We start from the raw sequence: 21,976 nt of genomic DNA, 5'->3' as shown, positions 1-21,976 counted from the left end.
TGAAAAAAAAAGAAATATCATGGTGTGGTGAAAAACACATGAGGTAAAGTCAGTGCTTCTGTAATGCAAGGCCAGTGCACGATGTACTTATATCAGATAATGGCGAAGCATAGCAAGTATGCATAGATGAGGTCTTTGCACACGTGCAGTTTTCTTTATATAGGAGGTAAATGAGAAGGGTCGTTCGTCTATACTTAAGATGGTTTTAACATCGTGCAAATAGACATATATATGCATCCAACAATAATAAATTTTTAACAATTAATGAAAGTTAAGAAAATAAAGATTTTCTACCATTAATAAAGAGAAAAAAAATTTCAATTCATCCTAACGATAATTATAATTATTTCTTAAATGGGACTTTGCCTCGTTAACTATTAAAAAACTAGTTTTCAATCGAATGTTGACATAGTTTAGATAATAACGTGTTCTTTTTTATATATATCCTAAAACGATATTGTATTTAAAAGAAAGTTTAATTTCTATTTCCTTTTTTTAATTTTCTAATTATTTTATCTTTTTAAATCTGTATTATATTTTTAAAAAACTAAATATGACGAAAAATGTATAAAAAAAACTAGGAAAAATATTCACGTGTATCAGCTTAACGTGACGATATATATTTTTTTTATAAAATTTCAAATTGACTCTCTCAAGGTATGATGATGAAAGATCGTGTTTCCATGGGATTCGTGACATCTCTCTCTCCCATGGGAGATGAGGTAAAGTTTGGGTCCAGTGAACACACACGGACAAAATCGATAATTTTTCAAAAATGTTGCGATAAATAACTTTACAAAAAAAAATGTATCATAGAAAATAAAAGAAAGTAGTACAAAGAGAAATAATAAAGCAAAATTCGACAATTATTAAAAATAAAATTATTTTTAATATTTAAATTTAATATTAAATTAATTATTGAAATGAATTTATGCGCTAATACCATTTCATAAAAAAAAATGCAGATTACTTTAATTATATACAAACGGACATTAAATAGAATTTGAGTCAAAAAGACTTTTGGAAAAAAAAGGAGAAAAATAATCAAAATTAATCTGTCATGCGGGTTAAAACACTGGATTTCAAAAATCAAAAAATAAAAAAAGACATTTGCATATGCGGGCCGTTTTCTCTAAACTCTTTTTTATCGTTACTAACAAAACTTTTTGAATTGATAATTTTTTTTCAACGTAAAGATAAATTAATACTAATTTTTTTTATAATTCTTATTTCTTATAAAAATAAATTTTAGATAAAAAAAAATTCGAATTAGTATTTATTATAACTATTTTATTAATTTTTAATTATTATAATTATTAATTTTTTAATTTTACATATATAAAAAGAAAATTACCAATATTTTAATAAATTAATTTTCTTATCGAATATTATAAAACGAAATTAGGAAGAAAATAAATTTAAAAATTCTACCATTCACTTATAAATAATTTATGGTAATAGAAAAATATATGGATAGATTATATCCTTATAGAGAGGAATTTTATTTCTTTCTCGTACAAATTTCAATTTCTAGACATTTATAAGTATGTCATATCGCAAAATAGTCCAGGAAGATATGTGCATTTTTTTTTAAATAAAAAAAGAAAAACAAAAATTACATTTTATAACTTGAGTATATTTTGCGGTGTGCGTATCAAATTGGAGAACTGAAATTAAACTCGCAAATGGAAACCGGTCGATAAGCGATTTTCACGGGAATGCGATATTCTACGCACTCGCATGACGATCTGATCGCGAAAATTATCAATAAACTCACAAGTAATCGTACCAATGGTACCGTACGGGAATTAAAAAAAAAAAATTCCAATAAAATTTGTATTTTTAAAATATTTTTTTTTAAATTTAAATATATTTTATAAAAAAAAAAATTATTTTTTGTAAAATATAAATTTTATACAAAAAATAAATTTTATATAAAATTAAAAAATTTTTTAAAGTAAATTAAATGAAAAAAAAATGTATTTAAAAATAACTCCCCCTGTGTAAAGAAGAAAGTAAAGAGGAAGATTTGGAAATATTTTGATCTCTGATATGTTAGAGATTTTAGAGTCGAGTGATATAAAGTATGACAGATATAAATCATTGTACACGATAAAGTACCAGCAACATGATTTTAGTAGGGCTGTGTGTATATATATATAGAAAAGTAATGTCAGTCATTACGTGGCGCAAGTGGCACGTGTCAGACTATACATGGATTCTCCCTAATCGTTTGCTCAACCCCTCGAAATTTTTACTCGACACGTGAGGAGGACATTTACAGGTGATATCAGAATATAAGCAGCCCTCGATAGTGCAATTTATCCCCCATTTTTTTTTTGCACCCCTATGCATATATATCTCTCTTCAACATCAAGCATATCCGTTTCGCCATTTAGTGCACTAAACAATCTATTAACAACCTGATCACACAATCAAATCACGAAATATAATTTATTTTTTCAAATTAATGGTAGTTTCGAATAATTGCAGTTTTATGGAAAACTAATTTTGATAATCGATAATAATTGGTAGTAACAGTAATTTAATAAAATATTAAAATATTAATGAAACATTAATTATAATGACATATTTAGTGTTTTTAATAAAATATTAATAAAATAATAAAATTTTATTAAAATATTATTAAATAGTTCTAAAATAATAATACAGATTTAACGAGGATAATATTTTTTAACTAGAAAAAAATTTGAATGAAATATTCAACCATAAACGTTTAATTAGTTTTTACACTAAAAAGGAATGTAAAAATAGACAAGTAATGTGAATCAGGGTGAACCACAATTTTGTGGTAATATATAACAAATCTAGTGTCTGGTATATTCATATACTCTTTGACTTGTGGTTATTCTATGACACATAAATAAAAGGAAAAATTGCGAAAAGGAAATAATTGTAAAACCACTGTAGAGAAATTCTTTCAATAACCTTTTCGATTACATATGTGTATATTTGAATAAAAAATACGACTTTCAATTAAAAAAACAGATATACTATATAATTAGACATTTTTTTAATTATTTGATGGTAGAATAAATTTTTATTTCAAGTAATTATGTTTTTCCAACTAAGAAAATGGTAAAATAAAAAGTACCTTTTTTCCAACTAAAAAAAATGGTAAAATAAAAAAATTGTTATTTCATATTTTTTTCTAACAAAAAAAAAATGGTGAAATAAAGATGGATTCTAGAAAATCATGAGTTTTTAAACCAAATATATATATACATTTGACACATAAATTTCCCATATAAAAATATAAATAAGAAATTTTATATTCCACAGTGGCTTTACACATGAACTATAAGTATATTCTTTTGGCGCGTGTACACATATAGCCTAAAGTAGATAAACCTAATGTAACATCCTCGAAAGAATGGTAAATATGTGTCCACAGCACTGAGTTTCCTTTCGCTTCAATTCTCAACATCCTTTTTTACCTGAATTGTTATTCTTCTTGTGTAACAGAGTTATGCGTCCAATTCTCAACTCTTTTGTCTACATAACAGTATAAACGTGAAATACACAAAAATGAACATTCATTTCAAAATTCAGTGAAATTTAAAACTGTAAATATAATAAATTAATTATATTTAAGACAACTAAAAAAAAACCCGTTTTTAAGTTAAAAATTTTTAGAGGCAAAAAAACTAATCCAAAAAATTATAATTATCATTTTATATCAAATAATTCAATAGTTACGATAGATTTAATAGTTTGTTATACAATTTCAATGCGATTGATATTAAGAATCTATTTCACGCAGTTGTTCTAAGGGCGTGTTTTTGGTTTCCTAAAAATCTGGTTTCCTTTTTGTAAAATAGGGGTATAAAAGATTGTAATTTCGGTCAATGTCTTGTCAGATGTGCATTGGTCTCACATATAAAGAAGTGGGCAACCCTAAATGGATTGCAAAGGGTGCTCACTGCAGTGGTTCTCATTCCCTCCTTTCTAAAAATTTCTATAATTCCTCTACAATGATCTCGATAAAAAAAAATCAGTCCCACTTTTTTTTACTATAATTTATTTTTAAAATTTCTATCTATATTCGAAAAATATTAATATATCGTCAATACAAAAAAATATTAAATATCACAAAAAAAATGGTATAAAAAAAGTTGATTTCAATCGATTACTTGACTATTATCAATTAAATATTTATTTATTAAATATATTACCTATTTATATTATTTATAATATTATTTATAATATTATTTATAACATATTATTAAATAATTATTGTTTGAATCAATTAATTTGTATTTGTTTCAAAGAAATTATTGGTTAAAATACAATTTATTTAAATCCAATAAAAATTATTTGCCTCAAGTAAAAATTTATTTAATATAATATAGTCAAGTAACTGATTATTAAATTTTTTTCCAAAACACCATTTTTTGTGATATTATTTAATATTTTAAATTTAATATTTTAAAAATATTAAAAAAATATATATAATTGAATAATCATTTTGAAAATGCTGATGTAATTATATAGTAATATATATCCAATCAAGAAATATGTAATTAGAGAAAAAAAATGCATTTAGAAGTTGATCACCGTTAAGAATGTTCGTTCTGGTTTTTTTCTCTCCCCCTTTTTAGTAATCCGAGCCGACAATACTTCTAAAATACCGTGCGCTTCTATATTTTCTAGGGGTTGGTACCTTTTTATTCGCCCCCATCGCGCACGCGCCAGTCTCACCGACTTCCTGCCATCCGCCTTGTACTTCCGCTATTTCACATATTATATTCTATATATATATATATATAAACATCACATATAAAGGTATAAATGTATACGCATCTGCACTGTCAAGAAGGGACGAATTTTATGCAGTTCACTACTATGACAGATGTACAACTAATGTATATAATCTACTAAGTACCATTAATTAATTTACTAATTTGTCTCACATTTGATTTAATATACAACTCTATCGATTTTACACGTGTTATTTATATAATATTCCCTTTTGCTCATTTATAAGATTTCTAATTAATTAATAATTTATACAAATTTATTTATTTATCAATTAGTAATTTATAATACTTTATTTATCAATTGGTAATATATACCAATTTATTTATTAATTAATAATTTATAATAATTAAATTATTAATTAATTTATAATATATTTTATAAATTATTTTATAACAACAGTTTTAATTAATTAGTACCTACACAAAAAAAAACTTTATTTGTAATAGCGGTATGTTTCTCTAGAATGGCGAAAACTTTCACTGTTTTAGTGAAACATATCGCTGTTTCAGTGAAATTTATCTCTGTTCCAAGTAACGATTTTTTTCCGTATATACTAATTCAATTTTTGTTTCAATAATTGGTAATAAATATTAATTAATTTCAGAAAAAACAGTTGCCTTATTTATACAAAAATAATTTATAAAAAAAACAAAGAAACTAATTTTGAAAACAGAACATATCTTTCACACGATTTCTAGCAAATTAGAATTTTTTTTCTCTCTCTTTGTTATCACACTAACTGTGAATTGTAAGACAAAAAAAAAATATAATATTTATTTAAAAATAGAATTATTGTTATTGTTCCCAGCCTATAAATCGCACAAGTATGAACATATATATAATTATTCTATATACAACGCTCTCGTAGAACTCACAACGATAAAGGCGTATTACCCGCGCGTAGATAAAACTCGAACCTGGCAGTATGGTAAGCGAAGCGTGTCTCCGCTTCCTCGAGTCAGAACCTGGTTAGAGATTATAACTGACAACACAAGTCCCCCATGTGACCGGATTCGTTGAAAATTACCGAAATTACCTGACAACATTGTTCTTTCTTTATAGTGCCGTTCATTCGTTCATTCATGCGGTTTCATTCATTTGTTCCTAGACGCTTTCATTCAGTCATTTGTGCAAGTAGGCATTTATAATAACTATATATATATATTACGGAAACTGCACGCACGCCCTTAAATTTATGCCTGATATTCCATTTAAAGTCAATGAGAGTTATTATATCGCCGCAATAAACTTGATATTTAATAGAAAATTACACGAGATATCATAAAATATTACCGTATTTAAAATTACTGTAAATTCAATAAAATTGATAGAAATTGAAAAATTATACTTTTGTTAATATTGCTGTAGTTATATTTGTTACATAGTTAACTAAAAAAAATATCAAATTGATACTAAATGGATCCAATTGAAATATATTTTTTTTTAGCGCTGAAATAAATTTCAAATCGAATTTAAAAAGTTTATTGTATTTTTGGATAAAATATTTTAAAATGGAACTTTTTTTGGAAATGGGTTTTCCCAATGATAGAACGCCCTTAAAGAATCTAAAATTACACGATGCATTTTCGGAGCTTGAGATACAGTGCAACAAAGTATATTACATGTACTATATATATTTGTATAGATATAGTCCTTCAAGATGGAGGCGTTAGTTACCGCTGAGGAAGCGGAGATACGCTTAGCAACTTCGTATAGAATTGACTTCTTCATCAAACCAACAATATACCACTTAAAATTCGGTTCTACACCGCCTTAATAAATTCGCTCTCACGATTTTTTTATTTTTTTTTTGCCCCTCGCCCATTAATGCAATCTTTTCATCATTTAAAAAATCATCAAAATTTCAGCAATTAGCGCAAAAACAAAAAAAAAATCTCGAAATAGTTAAATATCCAATAATTTATAATAAAAGCATGAGAAAAAAAATTATTATTCATAACCGCAATTAATATGTAAATTAATCAATAATGATTAAAAAAAAAAATTTTTTTTTAAAAGTACAATGATGAAATCGCAGCGTTTATGATCAACGATTAGAAAATAAATTATTTTACAAAATAGAAAACTATAAAAGTTTTTATTTAATTAATTAAATATTCATTAAATGATTAAATATTGATGAAATAATTAAACATTTATTTGAATATTAATTAAATAAGTATATTATTTAATTTGTTAATGAATAATTGCAAAAAAATATTTTTAAGATTAAAATTTATAAAACCTTTCATTTAAAAAAATATTTTATTAAAAATCGTTGATTATAAACGTGAATCGTTTCGAAGTTTTATATAGAAAAGAATAAATGAATATATGAATGAAGTTCATGAGAGAATTCGTATAAGTTACACACACACACGCGGAGCTAAAATATAATTATCTTATCAGATACGAGATGTTGAATTCAATTTTGATTTGAATCTAAAAAGAAAGAGAGATAGAGAGAGAGAAAGAATGTATAATGCAGAAGACATTTAAACGAGGATGACCCTTTAGTGCCACAATCATTTCATTACTGGCCAATTCATCGTTATACTCTCACATTCACACCATACTTTATAGAAACAATTCAAAGTATCTCAGTACTGTACGCCTACCAGCTATTTATCAATTAAATACGATGTTTTAAGTAAGTTTATACGTATGTGTATATGTTAACGACAATAATATATATATAAGACGCAATATTTTATCCCAGCAGATGTAAAATGAAATTAAGATAATAATTAATTCAATAATAATCATTCATTATCAACGTTACGTTTTCTTTTTTCTGCCAAAAATTACATCATTGCTGAAATTATATTCAATGTACCACACTGTTTTAAATAATCAATTATTGTATAAATTTTAACTATAAGAAACGACAAAACTTGGAGCAACCAATTTTTTAAACTCCTATATAATTTTTCTATAATTTACATTAGCCTACATAATTATCAAAAAATTGTAATTATTTAAAACTACCAAAAATGAAGTTTCAGTTTTTAAAAAAATTTTCCAAAAATTAATATTTTTAAACCAATTATACAAAAATTAAACTTTTTTTGGAACCAGCAATTAAAATTCTGCGGCATTTTAAATATATATATATTTGAAAAAAAAAAATTGTTCGTTTAAAAAAAAATGTTAATTTAAAAAAAGAAATATCGTTTATATGATTAATTGCAAACGCGTGTGTTCATCGTGTGGCAAGTGCGCGCTGCGCCTTTCTTCTTACGGAAGTAAAATGGTGTGTGTCTTAAAGGTTTCGGAAGGAACGGTGACAGCTGAGAGACCACAGGAGATGATGTGCCCCTATGCAGCTGCCTTCTCGTTTAATGTCACCTCAACCGTTTGCCTTATCTTTTATCTTTTTAATATTGCGTTACTAACATTCACAAATTTCTTTTTTTTTTTTTTATATTGCGCACATTTTCCGAAACTACATATAAATGGATAAAAAAGAGACTCATCTTTATATAATGTATAATAATTACACAACATCACAAAAGACTCATCTTCAGAGAGTAATTTTTATACTTTTCTTTTTACTTTTTTTATTCTTGCAAATTTTTTTTTTTTTTGTACATTTGGAAGTTGTGGTTACCATTATTTTTAAGTACCAATTGTTGTAATTATCATTATTTGAAACTGACTATTGTTGTATCTAGAATTTTAAAAATCTACCAATTGTTTTAACTACAATTATTTAAAACTACCAATTATTTAGAAACTACCAATTTTTCAACTACAATTGTTTAAAACTACCAATTTTTTAATTACAATTATCTAAAACTGCCAATTTTTCAACTACAATTGTTTAAAACTACCAATTTTCTAATTACAATTATCTAAAACTACCAATTTTTCAACTACAATTGTTTAACACTACCAATTTTTTAATTACAATTATCTAAAACTACCTATTTTTCAACTACAATTGTTTAAAACTACCAATTTTTTAATTACAATTATCTAAAACTACCAATTTTTCAACTACAATTGTTTAAAACTACCAATTTTCTAATTACAATTATCTAAAACTACCAATTTTTCAACTACAATTGTTTAACACTACCAATTTTTTAATTACAATTATCTAAAACTACCAATTTTTCAACTACAATTGTTTAAAACTACCAATTTTTTAATTACAATTATCTAAAACTACCAATTTTTCAACTACAATTGTTTAAAACTACCAATTGTTTATCTAGAATTGTTTTTAACTACCAATTGTTGTAATTGTCAATTGTTGTGAATACTATTGTTTATAACTACCAATTATTGTAACTGTTATTGTTTCTAACTACCAATTTTTGTAATTACTTTTGTTTATAACTACCAATTATTGTAACTATTATCTTTTGTAACTACTAATTTCTGTAACTACCAATTATTGTTGTAATTTCCAATTTTTGGGACTTCTATTGTTTATAACTACAAATTATTGTAACTATTATTGTTTCAAACTACCAATTATTGTAACTACTTCTGCTTATAACTACCAATGATTGTAATTACTATTGCAAAAACTAACAATTGTTTAAACCTACCATTTGTTGAAACTACTATTGTAAGTAACTTCCAATTATTGTAACTATTATCATTCCTAACTACCAATTATTTTAACAATTTTTGTTTATAACTATCAATGATTGTAATTAATATTGCAAAAACTGCCAATTGTTTAAACCTACCAATTGTTGTAACTACTATTGTAAGTAACTTCCAATTATTGTAACTATTATCATTTCTAACTACCAATTGTTGTTAACTACTTTTGCTTATAACTACCAATGATTGTAATTACTGTTGCAAAAACTACTAATTGTTTAAACCTACCAATTGTTGTAACTACGATTGTAAGTAACTTCCAATTATTGTAACTATTATCATTTCTTACTACCAATTATTTTAACTATTTTTGTTTATAACTACCAATTGTTGTAGTTGTCAATTGTTTCAACTGCTATTGTTTATAACTACCAATTATTGTAACTATTATCTTTTGAAACTACCAATTGTTGTAACTATCAATTGTAGTAACTACCAATTGTTGTAATTATTATTGTTTATAACTACCAATTGTTGTAGTTGTCAATTGTTTCATCTGCTATTGTTTATAACTACCAATTGTTGTAACTATGAATTGTTGTAACTACCAATTGTTGTAAATATTATTGTTTATAACTACCAATTGTTGTACCAAACTAATAATTATTGTAACAACTCTTTTTAAAAACTATACCAACTGTTGAAACTACCATTATTTAAAAATATCAATAGTAAGTAAACTTATTTTAAGTATGTGACTATTTTCTGTAACTACAAAAATTTTGTAATAACTAACATTCAAAAAAATTTGCAATCTTTTGCGAACGAACGTGCGTCTTAAAAATTTCTTTTCATAGAAAATTTTGCATATCGTAAAGAATTTTTAAAATGATTTTCTTGATTCTGTTTGAAGAGAGATATTTTTTTTACATATGTGGCGGTGGCAATTTTCAAAAATGTATGTATTTTTCGCCTTTGCAAGAAAGCACGTTTTCTCATGAAACTTGAAAAGCAGTATAAGTAGCCTTGGGGGGCTAAAATGAAAATATCACACGCCCCGTGACAGGAACAGTGATTTAGCAAAGAAATATATGAAAGATATAACCCCATTAGAGAACGCATTCGTGACTTAAATCTTTAAATCTTCGGCTGGCGAACATCTGTTTTTAGAGAGTTCTTTAGAGAGAAAGAGAGAAAGAGAGAGAGAGCAATTCCGTCAGGAACCGGAAGAATCAATAGTAAGTTGTAAATTTAGAAAATCAAGAAGAGAACAGGAAATATTACGTCTTTTGAGAATTCATTTGCCATGCAACATCACAGAGAAATGTTTTTCCTCATCCCAAAGCGAAAATAATAAAATTGTTTTCTCAATAATCAAAGATTTCAAAGAAAAAAAATTTTTTTTTCAATATTTATTTAAAATATTTAATTATGAAACTCTATCAAAAATTCATTGAAATAATTCAGTATTTTCATTAAAAAAAAAAAAAAGTCAATGAACTTTATGTAGATAGAAATAAATAGCGAAATGTAATTTCAAATTGTTTGAAAATAATTAAGTTTTTGTTTGTTTGTTCAACTCATCATTGTCACAAACTGCACGTTCGCTTACATTAAAGTTACAAACTGTTTTACAATGTTTTATTTTAAGAGACCACTTATGCAATGCACTCGCAAATACGAAAGCACTTAAGTTATTTGTTTGGCGGTGTTAAAAGAAGAAAAGTCTATTATCTTGTTACTCAAATAGAGCGTTTATCAGATTGTTAAGATGTTGTATGTGTGTTTAACAATCACTTTAGCAGACTGGAGAATATTTTATAATATTCATTTTTTTTAATGAGAATATTATATAACAAATTTCAAAAAATATAATTATGTTTTTTTATTTCAATAGTTGTTTTTTTGTATGTAATAATATTTGTTTATCAATTTTTTTTTTTACGGAAAAGAATTCGCGATTTTAAAAAAAATGAACAAGATTAAGTTGCAAGTGGTTTGTAATAAATATATCACATGTTTGTGGTTATATATCGTTTTCGTTGGCAGTAAAAATTTAAATTCATGACCTGCATTTCTAGAGACGAAAAGCTTCCCCACAAATTCATTCAATTCGTTCACCTCTTGGGTAAAAATATACATATTCACGGAAATCCTCAGTTGAACCCATCAAGAAAATATCAAAGATTATCTCATGAAAAATAACGCTACAAATATAATTTCAAATTTAGATCTAAAATCAAAATTTTTTTTCTCGAAAAAGGATCAAACTTTTCATCACTTATAAAGAAGTTATAAGCACCAATAGTCCAACTATGAATAAAAACTGATGAATGAAACGTTTCTTTTCTTTTTTTTTTTTTTTTATATATATGCCCGCGTAAAACAGAAACTGGTTGCCATGGTCTTTGGAATCAGTAAAAAAAAGCCTTCGCCGGGCAGATGTTCGTCTTTCGAGAATACTGTAGTTTAAACGAAAATTTCTACCCTGCAAGCCACTGATGAAAGAACAGGTGCATATAAAAAATCCTCCTTACGTAGTTTAACGTTCGATTTTTTCATTTTTTTTTTTTAAATTATGATTTTAGCTTCTTCTTTCTATATTGAAATTAAAAATTCGATCAAAAAATGTGAAAAACTAAATTGCCTCCTCGCAAAATTTTATCTATATAGAGAGCTACGAGTAGCTTTCGTTCTTTACTTCGTTTCACTTCTGTTCGATCCCCCAAAACTTCATTATTGTTCAGATGTTACCATATGGCATATATAACTTCATTAATCCAAATTTTTATTTTCAATTAAAAGTAACATTTTTTTTTTTTTAATAAATGGAACTTAAAAAAAAATTTAAATAAAAAATTATTATTATTTTTTTGAAAACTCTTTCTAATAAACGATACTTTTTTTGAAAAGAATAAAATTTTCTTGGAAAAAAATCATAACCGATTTTTGTAAGGTGTATATTCTATGTGCACGTGTCGTTTGTGGTCATTTCGATATTTTTTTTTTTCTAAAATTTACAATGAAAATATTCTATACTCTTGTGATTTCTAGCTTTTGCCACACTTCTTTCATAGTTTTCTTTTAGATTTTCTATTCAGTTATAGATCATAGCGCGGTTACGTTCAGGTTGTATAAGAAAATAAAGGAAACATTGACAAACCACAGGACACCATAACTTCAAATTCAATAGTAATAGTTTCTTAAAAGTTTTCTAAAACGTTTTGAATGAGAGAAAATTCTATAAAAATTTTTTTTGAATGGGAGGCGTGAGACCAAAGGACAAGTTTTCTCAAAGAGGACAAAAATTCAATGAGTCCACACGGGGTAACATTTTCTCAATAGCGAGCGTTCGCGTGAAGTCATTTCCTCTCGTGTAACAATTTTTTTTAAAAATCATTAGTATTTAATTTTAAAAATTAGTAAAAAAAAAAAATTTAATTCAACAATAAAATTGTAAAATAAAAAATTTTTAGAAATAAAAATTTTTAATTAGGCTAAAAATTCAGATGACAATTAAGAATTCGAGAAAAATTAATTTTGATATCAGAAACAAAAATACAATATTGGATTTTTTGAAAATTCCAAATTTGAGAGAAATTTTCATATCGTACATAATAAAAAATTTTCAAAGCAGCTGGAAATATTTAAAGGTCTGTGCACTTGATAAACGGTTTCTTGAGCGCAACCAGACGTCTAACACTTTAAGAAACCCCAGCTGAAATTTCTGACCTGAACCTGTAACTTTAAATCCTTGAGAGGTAAAAACGACCATTTAAATTTTCGAAAGAATATCTTTTGAAGTCAGCACTTTTCATAGTCCAATACCTGACAAATGGATCCTTCTCTGCTTTTCATATAATCAAAAAAAAAAAAAAAAAATCAAGAAATACAAAAAGTTCTTATATGAAGAAACTAAATTCAATCTACAAGGTGCAAATTTTAAATATAAAATTTTCAAATGAAGAATGTAAATAATAAACTAATAGAAAAGTAAAAAAAAATGTTTAATTGCTTAGATTAAATATTTATATTCCTGCATCAGATATGGAGTTTGGAAGATAATTATTTTTACACTATAGAAAATAATATACAGAAAGTAGAACGGAAAATGAGATTACTTTTATTTAAATTCGGTATTAATGCGATAAAAAATAAGAGATTACAGAAGATACTAAAAGATTAAAGAAACAGAAAGACGATTATTATTTTATTTATACGTGCAAAGTTCTTTGCATTTTCTATATCATTTTTAACTTAACAGAAAACAAAGATTACAGAATCCGAACTATCAATTTTTAGATAAATAACAAAAAAAATTCATATCTAATTCAAAAAAAGATATATGGAAAAAGTATATAAATGTAATCAAGCAAATTTTGTCTACTCAAAATTCCGTTGGCTATGATTAAATATGATTCAACGAAATTTTTATATTAATTTATTCATGCTATACGAAATTTGATCAAGAAAAATAATTCCAAATTCTCTACAAATGAATCAGAATAGGAAAAATTAAATTAACAAAAATCTCAAAGTCTCCCACTGAAGGAAGAATTAGAAAAATTTTGTCAAAAAGAAATTACTTCTGTAAAAAAAATTAAATAACAATTAAAAAAATAATTTTAAATTCTGCTAAACTAAATCCCAATTCTCCTTTTTTAGAAAATAACTTCGAAATGAAAAGCGAAATTTGTCATTTTAAGAAGCATTAAAAAGAATTATCCTTTCAATTTGAGAATATGTTTTTTTAACTGCAATTACCAAAATGCATAATTGAAAAAAATACTTTTCAAAGGGTATATAAATGCGATTAAAAAGGAAAATTTCAAAAGTAGATACGACAATTGAAAAAACAAATTTACGAACAAAATCTTTGAAAATGAAATTCAAAAAATAAAATCCAAAAGAATAATATTTTCCCGCTTCCCTAATACATTATAATGATAAAAGAATTTTTCTTTATAAAAATAAGATTTTTCATAAAATTTTCTTCTTTTATCTCTCTCTCTCTTTTCTCACTCACTGTAATTTGCAATCATAAAATATATATATATATATATATTGGTCGCGGTGCGACAAAGAAAGTTTTGAAAAGATGCATGGCAGGTGCGTGCGCGTGCCGTCGACCAATCGAAAACGTCGTACTTATAAGCACGAGACCATTTATCCCTCTCATGTATTAACACATGTATATTTAAGATGAAAAGGAAAAGGAGAATACATAAGAAGGAAGCGATGAGGTATAAAAAACGCACCTTGCAGCAGCTACCTATACACTATTCTGGACCAATTACGAAAAGTAATCAATACAATTAATCAAAATTTGCCAAATTAAATATGTATATAGTGAAATCGAATTTACACTTTGACGATAGTGTCATTTCAATCATTATAATAATTAACATTATAATATAATTTAAAAAATCGATAAAAAAAACATTTTTTAAAAATATTTTAAATAAATTTTTACTATATAGAAATTATTGGTTCAAATAAAATTTATTTAATTTAAATAAAAATTATTTGGTTCAAGTAAATATTTATTTGATAATAGTCAAATAAGTCAAATAAATAAATTATTTGAATCAAATAATCTTTTTTTTCAGCGTAAAGTCGAAATATATTTTTAAATTTAGAACAAATATTTTCAAAATTGAAATGGACTTTTATAATTACAATTTATTAATTGATTGAATGACAATTAAGGAGAGTGTGGTGTCCATAAAGGATAAAAGTAGGTACATTCGATGTGCCACTTTATTAATTCAAATAAGTAGTGTAACCCGTTTACTAAAATGGTATATATAAGCAAAAACGAGTACGACAAGGTGAATCCACAGCAGGTGAATATAAGATATAATCATTTGTATATATATAATATACTTTTCGAGAAGGCATCTTAAAATTTATTAATTCATTGAATGTAAACAACATTTTATAATTTATCATTTCTACATATTATTACGAAATTATTTCTTTCTTCAAATTTCTTATCATTTAATTAATAAATTAATCTATATAAATTTGGCAATTTACAAAATACAAATTTATCAAATTTTATCTTCGTTTTATTTAACTGTATCAAATTCAAAAAAATTAAATTAAGTATAAATATATATATTAATTTGAACAAACTATTAGTCATATAGTTGTCATATTATTAATTTAACTTTTGTCTGCACTGAAGACAAAGTGCACACTATGCAATATCAATTTTGTTCTCTACGTGACTTTCACTATAAAGTTTAACTGAACAGCTGCTCTAACATTGTCAACATCACTTCATGTAGACAATACCGAGTATATAAAGTTAAATTCTATTCTAGAAACTAGAGTACATCAAAGTATATTACAAAATTTGTCACAAAATATTAATTTAAAACAATTCTTATTATAAATAATAATTAAAAATTTAATTGTATTAACGTTTTTAATTTAATTATTATGTTTTATTGTTTTAAAACCAATTCATTTTTTTTTAAACTAAATTGTAAATTAAAAATAAAGAAATAATTTCTATTATATTATAATTTAATAAAATTTTATTTATGCTCAGAAAAATTTGTTATTTATTTATTATAAATAAAAAGGTATTAGCACAAATAAAATTTGTTATTAATTATTATTATTTGATTTAAATTAAGCTCTGAGACAAATATATTTTTATATATAATGCAAATTGTCACAAATAATATAAAAGATTTCTCTGTGGGAGTGAAGTGAATATTTCATACAAAGATTCTAACTAGAAGGAAAATATAAAGTTAATGAATTAAAAAAGTTGATTGCTTTCGCGCAAAAGAAGGTAAGACGCAGAATTCACAGCTGCTACAAAGAAAGACGAGAACCCGATTAAAAATGCTGTATCCTGCAGTTGCCTGTTGGCGGATACAGTATACATGTATATATATATAAAGAGGAAAAGGTTTGAAAGCTGAATCATATTTAAGCTGATGACTAAAAGCCATGCAAAAGTCACCCGAATGGCATTTATGTCTAACACACGCAGTAACTTCTCATATAAATTACTAATTCTTTAACCATGCGCCTAAAAATATATTTTAAGCTTATTGTAATATAATTCGCAGTATATTAAAGTCAGCTCAACCCAGTTGCAACAGGTTCGACACATCATAATGCAACAATAGGGAATGACACAATAGTCTTAGAATTGACATTTTTATCAATTTCTTTTGTTTTTAGTTCTATAAAATCTGAATGATGTAATCATCAACAATATATTGAAAGACGAAGTGGAAACTATAATTGCGAGAAAATGATTTACAATAACAATATTTTAATTTACTTCTGAATTTAAATTATTATATTTGTTTCAAATAAAAGAAAATTTATTTCAACCAAACAAAATTTATTTGAACAAAATAAAATTTATTTCAACAAAATTTATTTGGACATAATAAAACTTATTTAAACAAAATTTATTTGGACATAATAAAAATTATTTGAACCAAAAATAATTTTTGGAACAAAAAAAATTTATTTAAACAAAATAAGATTTATTTGAACCAAAGAAATATTTATTTTACAGTTTATAAATCTGTAAAATATTGTTATTTTCCTAATAATAATGAATTTGAATCAAAAAGCTGATTTTCAGATATTAATATAATTTCGCGCGCGCACACATGAATCATACTGACATATGTGCTTTTCATATATATGAAATGGAACATAATATTCTACCTTGAAACATCCAATTTCTACGCTTGGCGAATCAAATCAAGGGATTACCATATTTCAATTTACATTTTACAGTAGTTCTCCAAAATAAACGAGTAATTGATTATACAATATTGTATATCAGTGAAACTTCATTATTTTTTTTAAACATAAATATTTTTTAGAAATTATTATTTTTACTCACTCATTTTTTGGTGGCTTATACTATATACTCTTAAAGCACTCAAGGAAATTCAACTCACCTGAAACAAAAAACGAATAAATAAATTAAATTAAATAAATAATAAAAATTCAAAATATTTAAATAAGTATTTTTATGTTAATTAAATATAAATAAAAAATATATAAATAATTAAAACATATTAGGAGGAAAAATGTTTATAAAGTAAATAGAAAAATTTTGACGGAAATGGAGAAGTGGTCAGTGATATATATATATATAAATAAAAGTGGACAAGCTGCAAATTCGAAAGAGGGGTATATGTGTATTGGATAAGAGAGAAGGGTACATACATAGAGGTACATAAGAAAAATTGAAAAACATCTGGCTTTAGAAATGGCTCTTGCGCGCAGACTTTCGGAATGTCGAGAGGGGTCCTGAAATTATTTGAATAAAACGAAAGCTGCTGTATTAGGATGATTTTTATCCCCTTTTCAATTTAAAACTCGCAAAACTTCTCCACCCTTACATATATTTATATATATATATATATATATATATATATATATTTAAACATTCAAATGACCCAGGTGAACCCTCATAATCTTTACATATATTCTTTTCTTCTTTAAATCCGATCACAATCCTTTAAGACATCTCTAATTATACCACATATACCTCTTTTCATTCATATTATACAAAAATCCAAAAAATAAACTAAAACACCGAAAAAAAAATATTATCAATAGCAATTTTTTTCTAAACATAAATTTCTCTATAACCTATTAATATAACAATATATTTATTTTTAATTGAACTGACACTTCTGAATTAAACTGAAATTATATTTTTAAAAACAAAAGATCGACTATCGAATGTCAAAATATAAAAAAATTGACTAAAATAATAATTATTTAAATATATTTATTTGATAATAATCAAGTAATTAATTATTGCAATCAAATAATTTTATTTTCAGTGTAATAATAATAATAAATAAATAAAATAATATAATAAAAAAATTGGTATAATAAGTTATTATAAAATAATGGAGTTTAAAGTTTAAACTAATGTATAGAATATATTTTATATAGAATGAAAAATTGATTTTAATATGGTCTCCCCACAAATTGATGTGAATTATCATGGTTGATTAAACAAGAACGCGCGTGGGTGAAAATGACCCCTGTGTGCGCGCGGCTAAAATCGAAAGGCTAAAATCTGAAGAATGAGGGTTCATCATATATATAGTCTCAGGTCATCGGCATGTGTTCTCCAGGTGTCAATACAACGAGGGGAGTTACCGTAAAGATTCCAGGTGCATATGCGTGTCGATGTCCATCGAATTTAGCCTCAATTCAATCTTCAATTCAAAACGAATTGATTTTTGTTAAAAACGCGAATATGTGCGCGCACACATATATATTCCTCAAGAAAATAAGACATGCGGATCAAAAATACAATAATATATTTTTATTAATTCATCATAAAAATTGTTTAGATAAATAATAAACATTTGAAAATAATGGGAAATTGTTACTTTTCCAATAAATTAGATTTTCCGCAGCAAATATAATAATGAAAGTGATCTCTATAAGAGTCAATGACTCCAGATGAAAAGAGAAGAAAAAAAGTTATTATGGGGAGAGCACCATAGGAGTATGTCAAAAAAATCTTCCAATGTCCAGATGAACAGCTGCTTTCTTTTTTCGATCTATCGATAGGTAATTTGACCTGGGTCAAAAAGAGTTTGCACGGATAAATAGAATAGACACGTGGCCTACAGGAAATAGTCGTTTCCCTTTCTGTAAGCAAACAGTAGAGAAGAAAAAGAAATTTAATAGGGTAACGAAAATGTAACATTTATAGCTACTGAAGACAATGAACCAAAAACTATAATAATCATCAATTAATCAAATTAATTAAAGATAGCCTTATAATCCTTAAAGTATACTAATTTTTCAAATTTTCCTTCCTACAAAATCAAAATGTCACAAAAATCGCAATTTATCAGATTTCCTTTTAGAAGGAACTTTCTTTAATAAGAAAAAAAATCCATATCACATCAGTGATGCAACAGGTTGAATCCAGTGTTAGAATTCAAAGATCGACAAATAGTATTACCTGGATGCTCATCGAGGGTCCTTATGAAAAAAAAGATCAAGGACCGTTTTCAAGAGGGTGTTGAAGCATCTTCGAGAATCAAGTCTTTAGAATTTTCATAAGCAAACAGTATACAGGTAGGTAAATGTATATATCAGAGAACGATAATAGAAAGCCTCACTCATATCTGTTCATATATATATATAATATCTAATGAAAATTCAATGAGCTCTCGAACCATTCATTCACAACTCACACTATATTGCTGCATACAACAAAAAAGAAAATAGATATAAAAAAATCTAATTTCAATTTAATTAAGCAACATATCAAATTTCTACTATAAACGAAACACGAACTTTCTCTTCATTCATAATTATTATTTTGAACTTGATTCACATTTTCTCCAGCATTTACGGAACTATGTTTAATGGTCTGTAGGAAAGGGAAATCTTAATAATTAATATCCAATTGTTCTTTCAAAACAATTATTGTTCGTTTAGAATATACGATCCATATTGTAAATTATAATATCTATACTATAAACTTAACAAATCGGTTCAGTAAATTTTACAAAACAGTAATGGAACTTATACAACATATATTGCAAATACCATGAATATTGTAAACTGTACTATCAGCATTGTAAATTACACAATCCGTATTGTGAATAGTACAATGCACATTGTAAAATGTACAATCTGAACTGGAAAATGTATATACAAAGTCAATTTTCTTCAACAAATAACTGATTTTTATCACATTGTAAAAATTGGAGAAAAAGGATTGACCTATAAGAATAGAGTGCAGGGACTAGTATATATTCTTATTTTAAGGGATATGTGTGCAATAAACATGAGAAGATTATAGGAGAGGCCGTTGTTACCAAGCGGAGGTTCTTCTCTCGCAGTCAGTGAATATCAGCTGCCTTCTGGCTCCCTCACGGCGTAAGCCAGACGCCATTGTTCGATCAACAATACTAAACCGAAGCACTCACAACATATCCCATTCATTTTGCCCACCCACTTTATTATTCCAGCACCCCGGAACACCAAGTGCTACCGGAGACACTATCTTCCTCTTTCCCTCATATACATATAAGACCTTTACCTCGAGGAAAGGTATTTTTATATACGATACAAAAATGGCACACGTAAAATATATTTATCAATTTTAGGGTTCATTCTACTCAATAATTCGAGAATTAACTATTCACAAAAAAATGAAAAGAACTACACTGAGAAAAATATATGCTATTGATTCAATAGCATATTTTTCTTATAATTACAATTGTATAATACATTGTTATCATTAGGGTTGAAGAAGCACATGAATAAACTATGTCTTCTTCCGCAAGAAATAAATTTAAATTTGCATCAATGCTTGAAATCTAATTATCATACATGATAATAATATATTGTATATAATTAAAATTTTGCGACCGTATGAGAGAGTGTTAATGATTCCATTCTTCATAATCGTTGCTCAAAGAAAAAGTTAAACATTATATTGCACGAATTTAAAAATAATGCAACAAATGAGCAATAAGTACATTATGGTTAACACAATGTGGTTGTTTTTCTTTTATTATCAGAATATCTTACTCTCTCAAAAGCGAAACAGATAATTCTTCTTCCGCCTTTCTTATATCTATTCATTAATTATAACATTGTTTTTTAAATTTAACTAGAATCATTGTATATTTGTAAATTCATAACAAAAACATTAAAAAAATTTAAAATTTATAACAGCTATATAAGACATGAATTTTTTATCAAAAAATAATCAAAATGGACAAGTGCATACTTAAATATATTATGTATTGTAATATTTATAAATTATTATTGTAAATAAATAAATTATTATAATAAATAAAAATAGAACAGCTCTATCTATAAAAATCTGATTTTTTTTTTGAAATTCTTTTCTAAACCGAATATTTTCAAGAACCTGAGAGATATTTTAACAAGATGGAGAAAAATGATCACCTTCTGCGTTGCACCTTCTCTCGCATGGAAAGGTGCACGCGTATATATATATAAGAAAAGAAGATTTCTTTAGGGGCACACACACATTGGGGTGAAAAAGTCTTAGACAGGTAGGTTGCGTCGTCGGATTTTGAATCGGCTACCTGACTTTTCTATATATATAATATTCGAAAAAGCGCGACCTTTCGTTTTCCCTAAGGTACATGTATTTTTTTTCGGTCCACGTGGCATTGTATTAATGCTTATATATATGTATAAGAAAAGGGAGACAAAAATCCCCAAGTGCATTCCCACGTGTGTGCTTGTAAAATCTCTGAACCATGAATTGAAAATAATAGAAGCACAACAATATGCGCACCATTCAAGAAATGAAAAACTTTTCTCCAGGTACCTATAGCACCACTCGTTTTTTCAATAAGCGAATCATTCTACCTTTTCTTATATTCAAAACGTCAACGTTCCCCTTCAAATAGAAGAATTTTTCTACATTAAAAAAATGTTGCGCCAATATTTAAAATTTTGTTGGTTACTGTTAAAAAAAAGAAATTAATACAGCAACAATAGCAAAATATTGCTATAATAATAATTGATATTCAAAATGTTAATTAAAAAAAAAAAAATTCGATTTCAGAGAAAATTTAATTCTCAGAAAATAAACATGTATATATCGCGTGCTATA

At 25.7% G+C, this 21,976-nt stretch overlaps 1 protein-coding gene across 5 annotated transcripts in view; it reads right to left on the bottom strand.

Moving 5' to 3' along the window:
- The window catches only part of LOC127280094 (protein neuralized), a 67,603-nt gene that overhangs the window by 24,898 nt on the left and 20,729 nt on the right, over positions 1 to 21,976 (bottom strand). For 2 of the 5 annotated variants that reach the window (XM_051302950.1, XM_051302942.1), the window contains exon 2: positions 17,231 to 17,288. The exons of the other annotated variants lie outside the window; for them this stretch is intronic. In XM_051302950.1, the coding sequence (XP_051158907.1) occupies positions 17,231 to 17,234 (4 nt within the window). In that variant the 5' untranslated portion in view covers positions 17,235 to 17,288. The remainder of the gene's footprint in view (positions 1 to 17,230; positions 17,289 to 21,976) is intronic. 5 annotated transcript variants of the gene reach the window in all.

Source organism: Leptopilina boulardi, unplaced genomic scaffold, assembly GCF_019393585.1.
Source record: "Leptopilina boulardi isolate dan_hultmark-lab unplaced genomic scaffold, ZJU_Lbou_2.1 LbouV2_112, whole genome shotgun sequence".
In the NCBI taxonomy this organism is placed as follows: Eukaryota; Metazoa; Arthropoda; class Insecta; order Hymenoptera; family Figitidae; genus Leptopilina; species Leptopilina boulardi.
Note: the sequence above shows the minus strand (reverse complement) of the source record. Positions and strands in the feature narration are given on the sequence as shown.